Source organism: Stegostoma tigrinum, chromosome 9 (assembly GCF_030684315.1).
Source record: "Stegostoma tigrinum isolate sSteTig4 chromosome 9, sSteTig4.hap1, whole genome shotgun sequence".
Classification (NCBI taxonomy): Eukaryota; Metazoa; Chordata; class Chondrichthyes; order Orectolobiformes; family Stegostomatidae; genus Stegostoma; species Stegostoma tigrinum.
Genome location: NC_081362.1, coordinates 83667012 through 83679980, shown reverse-complemented (window position 1 = coordinate 83679980; position 12969 = coordinate 83667012). Strand labels below are relative to the sequence as shown.

The 12969-nt window shown below is 39.3% G+C and overlaps 1 protein-coding gene across 15 annotated transcripts in view; it reads left to right on the top strand.

The window, feature by feature from the left end:
• cep170aa (centrosomal protein 170Aa) overlaps positions 1-12969 on the top strand; it is a 126040-nt gene that overhangs the window by 51972 nt on the left and 61099 nt on the right. For all 15 annotated transcript variants that reach the window (XM_059648705.1, XM_059648706.1, XM_059648707.1 and 12 more), the window contains one exon: positions 3009-3655. In XM_059648705.1, coding sequence (XP_059504688.1) covers positions 3009-3655 — 647 coding nt within the window. The remainder of the gene's footprint in view (positions 1-3008; positions 3656-12969) is intronic.

The following is a 12969-nucleotide window of genomic DNA, read 5'->3' as shown; positions in this document are numbered from 1 at the left end:
TTGCAAAAGGCTGCAAATCAAAATTGATGTTTGATTTAGTCCGTGACACCATATCTGGCTAGACCATATCAAATGTCACTCTTTCACTCTCCTCTCTCAAACTGCTGACTGACAGTTGCGCTGAAGAGCAAAGATAACGCTTTTGTCCCTATCATCTATTATGTTAAACTTATTTTTCTTGTTCTTTTCAGTCTCACCTCAACCACGAATGTTAAGCTAATGTACCTCTCTATCATAAATATTGACGCAAACCATTTAATTCCTACAATCTCACTTTTCTTTGAAAGCTAGAATACAGCATTGCATTGGTGTAATCAAATCCCCAAATTGTATCCCCTGGTGCTTTTCCCATCTGTGCCCTCAAACTGTCTAATATTTTTATAATGGCGTCATCTGTGGGTTTTTTCCCAACTTGAGTTGAGTCATAGTGGAGATACCTGGATTGTATTTTTAAAAAAGGCAATAAAAAGGCACGTTGGAATTTTGTTTGAACATACCACTTCTTGAACACCGTATGATTCCAGTTTATTGCCAGTTTGTTTCCTTGAACTCATTTCAGTGAAAATAGCAGACAGCTTTCAGGATGTATTTTATAATTATTATCATTGTTCTGTTTGAACGTTGTTTTGCAAACAGTTGGAGGCTATTTTGGGGTTTTCACTTGAGGGAAGCCTGCTCAAAAACAAGTTGCTGGGCTGTGCCATTTGATTCCGAGCATCTTAGTGATGAATCATCTGTGAAAGCTGATTGTACACTTACAGTATCAAGTCTTCTGTTTCCTGATAAAAGTGTGATGTTTCGAGTACAAAGTGTTATCTAGAATCATTCTTATCAATGAATATTCAATAACTGCGTGTTCAAGATTATTTTAAAAATCCTTTCCCCGTTCCTGTATAGAATCAAGTTAAACAACACTTTTTCAAAACTGGACCATGCTTCAGCTTGCAAGAAATAAATTGTTCTTTCCTAAAGTCAGGAAGGTGATGGGCCATTGTTGAAATGAAAAATATTGCAATTGATGCAAACTTGTTTAATGAAAATGTTAACCTGATGGAGTCAATAGTAAGAGTGTTTAAGCTCGGAATAGTCAAATTCAAAAAGCATGTGGGTATATTGATTCTTGTTGTATTTGATCTTCTCAGATTTTAACCAGTTTTAAAGTAGTTCAGTAGTGATGAAAGGACAGTGGAGAGTAATTTAGAGAACAGTGATGCTCATCCACATGTATCCCAAAGCATAATATCAGAATCCAAGTCTGTTTCCGAACAGATATATTTGTACTAAGAAATTTTTTAGGTGGGGGGAAAGAGAAAAGAGGAGTTAATAATTTGTGGCTCCATTAGAAAAAGGATTTATCTGTCACTTTTCTATTCTATCTGGTCACTTAACAATCTCAAAGAACATAAGAACTGACTATTTAGCATCTTTGCTTGAAGTACTTAAACTGCTGTCTTCCAGTTGCTTGAGGTTGGTTAATTCAGTTAGCTGGAAGGCTGGTTTGCAATGCAGAGTGATGTGCCAGCAGTGCAGGTTCAAACCCACACTGGCTGAAGTTACCTCAAAGAACTCTCCTCCTGGCTGAGATGTGGTAACCCTCAGGTTAAACGATCATCTCTTATTAAAGAGCAGCCCTATGATCTGGGAGGGCAGCGGTGACTTTAAGTTCAGTCGCAAAATGTTGTTTGCCTAATTCCAACTTTGAGGAACTACTTGACCTAAATCACTTTAGTCTTAAACAGAAAGTGTGGCGGGGGGAGGTCTCTGGGGAAGGTTTACAAAAGTATGTAAGATATGCAAAGTAAATCCAGACGATCATTTAGGGTGACTGAAAAAGATAGTGCGTACCTAGAGTTTAAAGGGTAAGTTTTTTTAAATTGTCAAGTTATTGCATGTAGTGGATTATTTATTTATCAGTTGCAACTTGAAATGTGCATTAATTTTATAAAATACAATTAAATCTCTTTAATTGTATGTGGTATCTGAAAGACCACATCATTTTAATACACTGATATTTGACTGTCTCTGTGAAACAAAAGTAGCATTGGAAATGTCAGGTCTGAGAGTATCTGTGGAGAGAGAAAAGCTTAACATTTCAGTTCAGAGGTTTGCATGGCAGCTTTTTGCTGAAGATTTCAACTTAACATTTGACTTTTCTTCAGTGAGGGAATCGCTGCACATTTGATAGAAAAATAAGGGACCAAATGAATAGGTTTTCCCTTTCTTTATGGTATAACGTAAGCAACTCTTGCTTTACTAACACTGATTGCAGTCAGTCATGTGCAATTTGTATGCTACTTGTTTTTGTTCTGCTAAACTTTTAGGAGATACTTTGTTTTATGTCTGTTCCCTCTTGCTTTCTCTAGCCTGTTTTTAAAAACTGTATTTGATTATTAACTACTGAATTCTTAGGGAATGTCCAGAAAATACTTCCATAATGGGAAAAGGTGACCCTTTTGAAACCATTAGGTGGATTTCTTCAAGCATATAGTTGTCATGAGCAAAAATAGTATTTGGCAAACTTTGTTTACATTCATGTTGAAATTGTCACTTCTCCCTTTGTAAATATTAATTTCGATACTGTGTCCTTCAACTAGATATGTTTTTTGTAAGTTTTTAACCTTATTCCTTTTGAATACATAGAAAGTAATGAATCAGCCTTAGCTCCCTAAGCATGTGCACAAGGGAAGAATAGAGCAGCTGTACTACTTGGCTCATTTGCAAAAGGACTGCAACTCAGTTTTTTTCACTTGGACAATGGCAAGAGATTCGAAAACAATAGCAACTCAGTTCTGCCCTAGAGTCATTATTCACATCGTAAAATGCTTATTGTTTGAATTGTGTTTGTAGTATTTGTCACCATTTCAGAAGCACCCACCAAATTGATCATTGCATACTTGAGAAGTTTTTAAATGTTGTCTTATCCTCTCTTCTTCCATTGGGCATAAAATGCAAACAAGTATTTTTGAACTTTTAGAAGTTAAATTTTAAATGTTTGACTTCTTTTAAAGGGAGTAAACATGATGATGGAACACAGAGTGATACAGAAAATGGAAATGGCCAAAGGTGTGCTCACAAACATGCTGCACTTGAAGATCAATTGAGGATGTATCATGCAGAACAGAGGCTTCATCAGAAGATTGCAACTTCAGAAAAGGCCCATGAGATTCCTTCAATGAATAGGACTGCCTTTATGATTGAGTTCTTTGATGATCACCCACGCAAGCGACGATCCTATTCTTTCACACAGATTTCACCAGCTGTACCCCAAGAAGGTCCTCATCCATTTCCACCTGCAAAGCTGGACAGGTCTAAAGCTGGCGTAACTGACTCGAAGACAAGTTGTTCAACACATCAGCCAAGCCCCCCTCATAATAAATCACCACACAGTGTACATGAGCTTCAAACAAAACACTTACAAAAGCAAAAATCTGATGAACTATCAGTTCCTTTAATATCTACCCAAACAACACATTCAAGATGTTCTGGTAGTACTGGGCAGAGACAGAATCAAAGTCAGCACTTGGAACAACATATAAAACTTTCTCCATTGGCCACAAAGGAAAATGATGATGACCAGAGTGATAAAGGGACATACACCATCGAACTTGAAAATTCCAATATGGAAGAGGAGGAAGCTCGTAAAATGATTGACACGGTAAGAGTAAAGAATGCATGTTGTGCCTTGTGAATTATTTTAAGTGACGTTTGTGTTTTTGTATTTATTCACTTATGGGTTCTGAGAAAGAGAAAACTTGATTTTATTTGCTATTTATTGAACCATTATTTAAGTACATCCAACAGTTGGGGCATGGCGGGGAACAGGGTCAGGTCATGATGGGGTCAGGGAGTGGGTCAGTGGAGACAAAAGTAATAGCAAGGGAAAACTGGAGGCTGGTAGAGTTGATAAGGGGATCAAGTCAAATAGTCAAAGCAGGCAAGCTTGACAGAGAAACGAGGCAAGACTGACAAATTAAACCATATTTCCTTCAATGCAAGAGGCATGACGGGTAAAGCAGATCAACTTAGGACATAATGGGAACTGCAGATGCTGGAGAATCCAAGATAATAAAGTGTGAAGCTGGATGACACAGCAGGCCAAGCAGCATCTCAGGAGCACAAAAGCTGACGTTTCGGGCCTAGACCCTTCATCAGAGAGGGGGATGGGGTGAGGGTTCTGGAATAAATAGGGACAGAGGGGGAGGTGGACCGAAGATGGAGAGAAAAGAAGATAGGTGGAGAGGAGAGTATAGGTGGGGAGGTAGGGAGGGGATAAGTCAGTCCAGGGAAGATGGACAGGTCAAGGAGGTGGGACGAGGTTAGTAGGTAGGAGATGGAGGTGCGGCTTAAGGTGGGAGATTTGCAAATGTGTTCTCAAGTCAATGCGATCTTGTCGCCTGTAAAATAGCACAATTTGGATTATGTTTCTTCTGTTCCTTGCAGTGCACATGACTTCACACTTAAGCATATTGAATTGCATGTCATACATCTGCCCATTTTAACCTAATTACTTAGTTGTAAAGTCTACCGCTCCCCTGTTTTGCCATTACTACACTCGCTAAGTTTTGAACTGCAAATCTCAACTGTTCTCCCTGCATCCAAATCCAGTTACTCTTGTATAAAGTATTTCAAATAATCAACCTCTGGAGGACATCAGTGCACTTCTCTTTTGACAGAACTGTTTGTTCACTGCTTCTGTCTGCTTCCTTATTCCTTAACTAATTACATGCTGTAGTCAGGACCATCCCTACCATAAAATTATCCAGCAGTTATGCTTAGCTTAGTAGGCAAATGCTAGCAACAGTTTTCTGATTTGCACAGTTCATATTGTATGATAAAAATAATGAGTAGTAATAAGAGATAGTGAGAAGGAAGTAAGAATCATTAATGACAATGAGAGATCATCTGGAAAAAGAGGGGCAGGGGTGGGGTGTGGATGAGAATCTGTACTGGAACAGAACAAAAACAAACATTCTCTAGCAGGCTGTTTGAGAGCTGAATGTTTGAACTAGCTTGGCAAAAAAAGTATAGATTTTCCAGTACTAAATAAAAGCTGTGATCCAAAGGCAGAGGTGATAAATTTAAAATAATTTTAGACCACAAAGTCATGCAGTATTTGTTTCGAATTATAATACAATGAAATATTTTCAAAGACCTTTTTCAGTCTGTCTGGAAGAACTAGCTTGGTTGCAATGTAGAAGTTGTTTTATAGATTAAGGTTAATCATGAAAACATGACACATCTGTTAAGCTAATTATAATGTGGAGGTGCATAACATTCCAAAGAGAAGTTTGGATTGTTTACCTATCTTTTTGCCTGTATATATCTTATTGAAATACTCCTGCCTGATTTAGATATGTTAGGGTTGAATGTTGATTTGTCTAAAACCAATTAAGTAGCAAGGTTGTGCACTTGATGGTAAAACACCTTAGGCTGTCAATTTAAGAATTGTTGAATGTGTTCATCCTTGTAAATGGAATAGGACTTCATTAAGTTTTCATTGAAAGTTGAGTTGCTGAAGAGTTCTTCCTGCATTAAAGATTTTTGAGCATAATGGGAGCAGCCTCACCAGCTTTTGCTTACTATCATGGATTCTAGCAAGAGTGCAGAGCAATAGATTTTCATTGCTGTGTTTAGACATAGATGCTTGACAATAAAGGTACAGGTGTACCCGGGGCAGGGAGCCAATGACTTGCCTATACACCTATTTATAAAGACAATTTTAACAGCAAAATACACTAATATGCCACTACCAGTTAGAGGCATCCAAAACCAACATGGCCTAAATACTTATGTCACTGGTGGTATGTGGTTTCCCATGTCTTGATTAAGGAGATCATGCACAAATTAGAAAGAGATGACTTTACAATTGTGTTACTGACCAGCAGGAGAGGACAAATACAGTAAACCCATTAGCTTTCACACAGGAGTGTGCTGGATACAGTAGTGTAGTGGATGAGGAATCAAATCAAAAAGTGAAATTGGATTTACTAAATCTGGCAATTTGAGCTGGCACCAGAAATATAACCAAGAAAGACAGTGGCCTGCATTTTGCCATGTCAAGATGACTTGCGACATTTCTATAAAAATGCTGGCTGTGTCTTGATGGATGCTTGCCTCCATTCCTGGGTTTCTGGTTTTTCATTACGGCCTGTTTAGTTCTGAATGTGAGTTTGCTCGCTGAGCTGGAAGGTTCGTTTTCAGACGTTTCGTCACCGTTCTAGGTAACATCATCAGTGAGCCTCCGGTGAAGTGCTGGTGTTATGTCCCGCTTTCTATTTATCTGTTTAGGTTTCCTTGGGTTGGTGATGTCATTTCCTGTTCAGGAACAAGAAATAACATCACCAACCCAAGGAAACCTAAACAGATAAATAGAAAGCGGGACATAACACCAGCGCTTCACTGGAAGCTCACTGATGATGTTACCTAGAATGGTGACGAAACGTCTGAAAACTAACCTTCCAGCTCATGGAGCAAACTCACACCCAGAACCTCAACCTGAGCTACAAATCTTCTCAAAACTCACTGGCCTGTTTAGTGTGTGACAGTGCGGAGCTGGACAAACCCGACACAAAATGTCAGCTTTCTTGCTCCTTCGCTGCCTGACCTGCTGTATTCCTCCAGCTCCACACTGTGTTGTCCAACTGCAGCATCTGCACTTCTTACTATCTCTATTTAGTGTGTCAACTGGTTTAGGTCACAAGGCTGCAGCCTGCATCTTGACCAGGCTGGTTCGGCACTTTCTAGTTTCAGTTTTTATGGATTTCGGCCAGCTTTTTTGAAGAGTCATGGTTCATGATACCACAGTGATAAAGTGAACCATGGTCTGCTCGGAATCATTTTGCAAAGTATTGCTTGCTGTATTCCCTGGAACTGAGAAAGTTGAGTAAGTGAATTGATTTAAGATATTAAGAGAAAGAGATAAGGTTGTCAAAACCTTCTGGTTAGGAAGTTTAGTTTGTGGGGGGAAAAAAATTGGATCTGGACCTTTCAGAACTGTAGTTAAACAAATCTGCATGTCAAGGATGTTAGAAGCTTAGTGCACTTTTCTGCAACTTTCTTGATGAAGGATATTAGAATAAGGGACAAAGATAAGTCATGGAAGAAGAAGCTTGAGCGACTGACACCTTTTCTATTGTTCCCAGTTCCTGTTGTAAATTAAATTTTGAAATCATCTGTTGTTACTCAACAATTATTGTTACAGCTTTTTCCCGGACATTATGGTCATGTAAACTGACTAAAACAGGATTAGCATTGTGTCCTCCCTCAACCTGCAAGATCTGGGAACCAAATAAACACTGCAACATTACTGTACAGGCACAATACAGACTGCTGATCTTTCGTTATTTACATAACCTGCATATGTAAACTAGAATGCAGGGCCACCAGAAGACCAGTATTTAATTGGAGAACACTGAAATGGTGGTAAAGCAAATGAAGTAACGTTTCTTTACAGCTTGAGAAGACCACATTCTCAATGTGTACCCAAATTCCTTCACTGTTGATCTCAGCAGCAAATCATTCAATTATAAAGGAATTATTAAAGGCTTCTTTAGAATTCAGCTGTTTGTTATCAGTATTTTTTCAATTTTTAGCATGATACGGGAGAAGAAACTTGGATGGCTGATTGGAAGATAATTATCAGCATATTTGTAATTTATTTTCACATTATTATTTTCATTCTGTTTAGCCTATAAATTTTTTTGAGGAATATAGTGCTGAAATTTTCTCTAACATTTTCCTGCATGTTCTCAGCAGAATTTTCCATGTGTACTGCTTCCTTGCTTTATAGAGATTGTGTAATAATTTTCAAAATCCGTAAACCACAAGGAGATTGTAATTGTATGAAGAAAGCTATTCCAGAGTAGATTTTGATCTGATGAGTAGACAGTATGGTGCTGTTTTTCAAACAGTAACAAATCACCTGCAAAGACTGAAATGTATTCTAAGGCAGTGGCTACTTATTAGGTTGACCAGGGCTTCTTCAAATGTATAACTGCTGCATGGTATAATTTGCAAGAATCTGTAAAGCATCTTTGTCTTGGTTTGTCAGTTCCAGAGGTACTGCAATGTGCTCCGTAACACACTTCTCCTAATTGGACATAATTCCTCCTCCTCCTCTTTCCCCCCCCCCCCCCCCCCCCCCCCCACCCCAAAAAAAAATTAAGTATAATGTTGGCTTGCCTCTGGTACTGACTTCATTCTTTTTCAATGATGCACCCGATTCCTTCCTATTGTTCATTTTTGGACTTGGGCATGTTTGATTTTTACGTTTGGCTGTTGATTAACCTAAATTTGGTTTATTTAGGTACGTCCTTCAAATGGGCTCAAATGTGTTTACAGAACTTCCAGTCTGCTCTGCATAATAGGAGCACTGTTATAGCTTCTATACTGTGAACAAATCAAAAAGCTAGTGCCTTGGTTTGTCCTAGCCCCAATTCATGTGATAGCAAATCTTTCTGGAAGTTGACATTTTGTTGATTAGACTAGTTGTTATAAATTGTTTATAAAGTTCAAATGAACATAGAACATTATAGCACAGTACAGGCCCTTCGGCCCTTGATGTTGCGCCAACCTGTGAAACTGGTCTGAAGCCCGTCTAAACTACGCTATTTCATTACCATCCATATGTTTATCCAGTGACCATTTAAGTGCCCTTAACGTTGACAAGTCTACCACTGTTAGTGAGTTACTGTAGTGGACTAATTAAACCTATATTAACAATAGCATTCATTCTTCTGTAATGTCATCCAATAGTAGTTGCTTACATAGATTTACAGGTTTTATTTTTGATGTTTTCCACAAAAATTTTAAAAAATAGCAGAAACTTCATTGATATTTTAGGAGCATATCCTGGAATTCACTAAATTGACAGTGGGAGTTGAGACAGTCTGTTGATACATTTGGCAAAGCTGAATTTGTTTCCTTTTGTTCAGGTTTTTGGGTTGATATTTCATGTTTGGCTCACCAAATCATCATCTCCTGCCCCACTATGGCTTCACTTGAGATTTTTGCAAATACAAATTCTTAAATTATTTTGACAGAGTTTTAAGTCACCTTTCTTTTGCTTGATCTGTTCACTAGAATCAATGGCAGTAGTTTTTGTTTCCATCTGATGTTCCCTAGTAGAAATGCTTCATAAAAATAATAGATTAGATTGGATTCCGTCCAGTGTGGAAACAGGCCCTTCGGCCCAACAAGTCCACACCACCCCTTGAAGCATCCCACCCAGACCCATTCCCCTATAACCCACACACCCCTGAACACTGGGCAACTTAGCATGGCCAATTCACCTAACCTGCACATCTTTGCGCTTTGGGACGAAACTGGAGCACCCGGAGGAAACCCACGCAGACATGGGGAGAATGTGCAAACTCCACACAGACAGTTGCCTGAGGCTGGAATCAAACCCAGGTCCCTGGCGCTGTGTGGCTGCAGTGCTAACCACTGAGCCGCCGTGCTGCCCCCTGTGAATAACTTTGTAACTTGGCGACACCTCACAGTTGTTTGAGCGTTTATGCTCATACAAGCATTAGATGCTAAGTATATTTATCAGCTGTTTTAATTCTTTCATCCACCAAATGATGACACATCAATCATGAAAACGCTTGCATCCTATTTTCAAGATGGTTTTTGTGGCTATGCAATAGAACCTATTCTGTCTGCTTGCAAAGCCTTGTCAATTCAGATTTCAATCAGCTGAAAAAAATTGTTGAATTCTTACTTTTTCATCTTTGGTTTTACATGTCTTCTACATCAAACGTCCTTCAAAAGCACCTGTTTCTTCTTCTTAGCTATATTTTGCTTAAGGCTTGTGATGCCATGTTTTTCCTCAATCAAGTTAAACATTACATATGAAGAGATCAATAAAGTTATATAAACAGGTTAATAGTCCACTTTTAAAGAAAGGCAAAGAGATTTGTTTTTGTAAAGCACCAATTTATGTTGAATTTTGATAGAATATTTGCAAAACCATATTTGGAATATTATGCATGGTTCTCCTTTCCTGATTTTAGCAGACACTTGATGTGCAAAAGTGGTTTCCCAGAATGAAAACCAGATTTATGATAATACCTCTTAGAAAAGATTGAACAGATTGGGCTGGTTTTCTTTCAGAAAAGAGAATGCTGAAGGATGATCTGAGAGAGGCCCTTTTGAGCATGAGAGGGTTTTTACTTCTCAGTGGAAACTAAACTGGGAACCATTTTTTTAAAAAAAATATAGTAAGACATTATTGAATCCAATTAAGAATTTAGCAAAAAAACTTCTTTACTTAAAGTTCCATATTCTTTCTATTCCATTGTGATATAGTGGAGCTCAGTTTGCATGCTAATCTTCAGAGAATCCTGGACTAGGACTCCAAATTCCCAAAATGCTTCAGATTTCTGAAGCCGTTTCCCATTTAGAAAAGAGTTAACACATCTATTCTTCCTAGAAATGTACATAAACTCACACTTTCCCACATTGTATTCCATCTGCTCCTTCTTTACCTGCTCTCCAAGCTTGTCCAAGCCGGTCTGCAGGCTGCCCATTTCCTCAACACTACCTGACTCTCTAGCTGTCTTTGTATCATCTGCAAACTTGGCAACAATACCATTTAGTTCTTTCCTCCAGATGGTTACAATATAACATGGGCCTCTGGAACTTGATCACTCTCCAGCTATTGTCCTGAAAATGACACCTTTATTCCCTATTCTGCTTTCTGCCAGTCAGCAATTCATGTCAGTAACTGCACTCCAGATATGATCGGCACTTATTTGGCAATCTGAGACACTTTGTGAAAGGCCTTCTGGAATTCCAGGTAGATCACATGCACTGGCCACCCCATCATCAAACTTGCTTGTTACCTTGCTCAAAGAATTCAAGCAGACTTGTTAGGCACAACCACCTCCCAACAAAGTCATACAAACTCGGCCCTGTTTTACCATGCACTAACAAGAGTAGGTGTCTTCTTCCCTTGGGATGAATTTCTGCTCTGCCTCCTGATTTACCCCAGAAATACCTGCCATGGTCATTCCACCACCTCCCCTGCTAGGATCACATTCCATTAAACTCTGGGCAGCTCTTACCTCATGTCTTTGTAGTTACCTTTTTTCAATTGTAATACTGAAACATCAGATTCCTGCTTATGTCTCAAACTGCACAGTGAATTCATCATAATATGGTCATGAACTCCTAGGGCTTCCTTCGCTTTAGCCTCCCCCGATCCAGTCTGCCTCATTACACATCAGATCCAGAACTGCCAGTTCCCTAGTCAGCTATATGACAAGCTGTTACAAAAGCATCTTGTAGACATTCCATATGTTCCTTTCCTTGGGACCCACTTCCAACCTGATATTTTATTTTTCCTAGTCCACCTGCATATTGAAGTCCCCCAATGATTACTGTAAATAGTACCTTTCTTGCATTCCTTTCCTGCCACCTAATTTATTTTCTGCACACATCCTGACTACTAGTAGGTAGCTTTGCACAGCTCCCATCAGGACTTTTTCTTTCTTTTGTGGTTCCCCAACGCTACCCACACTGCTGTATAAATGGACCCCACCCTCCATAGTTTAAAGCTCCATCCGCAGCCCTGATTGTATTATTTACCAGAACTCTGGTTCCAGCATGATTCAAGTAGAGCCCATCCCACTGGAACAGCTCCCTCCTTTATTGGTACTGGTACCAATGTCCTGTAAATTCAAACATTTCTCCTACAGCAATCTTTTTGAGTGACACATTTACTTTTTTAATCTTGCTGCCCTGTGCCAATTTGATCTTAGTTCAGGTAGTAGTCTGAAGATTATTACTTTCTTTGATTCTGCTTCATAATTTTGTTCCAACTCCCCTCACCACCACAATAGAATCTCTCTCTACCTATATCGTTGGTACATTATACAGACAACTGGATCTTTCCTTCCTTCCCCAATTTCTCTTCACCCAGACACACAGTGCAGACTTTGGGGTGCTCAATCCTGGCCACTTAGCACAGTGCCTATTCTCTTGATTCTACTGTTCCTGATTGTAACTAAACTTATTCCCCCTCCCCCACCTTGAATGGCTCACTGTAACACAGCTGCGGTCAGTTTATTCATTCTTCGTGCAGCCCCCACTCTCATCCACACAGGCAGCTGGAATCCCTCACCTGCAAGGTCAAGGCTGAGGCTCCTTCAACGTACCTTCTGGATCCCTTAAACTGCCCCAGTTGTAGTCATACCCTCTTGTCCCTGTCCATCCAGGGAATTGATTGGGGTCTGCTTGAAATTGCCTGAAGTGGCACTATATAATAATGCACCTTTTTGTTTTTTTGCTTAACTATAAAGAAATTGTCAAAAGTTAAAGAATTGCTTTATAGATAAGTCATGAAGATTTTATGTCAATCTTGTGCTGGTATATCTTCACAACATTTTACAGTTGGCTACACTGATGGCTGAATTGTCCATCTGAATTTTATGGAGGATGGAACCATCAAAGGATTAGAGACTGAGCATTGAATTCCCAGCCTCTACTTCTGTAGCTCTCCTGTCAGTGGTATAGCCCAAGATTTTCATGGTCAGGGACTCGGTGATGCGGATCCTGTTGAAGCTCAGGCACATAGGTCTTATCTGGCTGGGACTGGCCTTATACTTGCCACAATAATTGCTTGCTGTCCGTCTGATCAAACTTAGATGTTAGGCATGTTCTCCTGTAAAGGGCCTAGGCCCGAAACGTCAGCCTTTTGTGCTCCTGAGATGCTGCTGGGCCTGCTGTGTTCATTCAGCCTCACATTTTATTATCTTGGATTCTCCAGCATCTGCAGTTCCCATTATCACTTCACTTCTCCTGTAAAGTGATGTGTTGGTTCATTGCAAGGAGACAGAGGTGTAGTTTTAAAATTAATTCATGAGTGACTCTAATGATGTTTGGGATTACAGTGCTGTCCTGAAGGAATTTGTCATAATACTGTGATGTTTGCATTCAAAAGTCACAGGTGTCACATGATTACAGCAT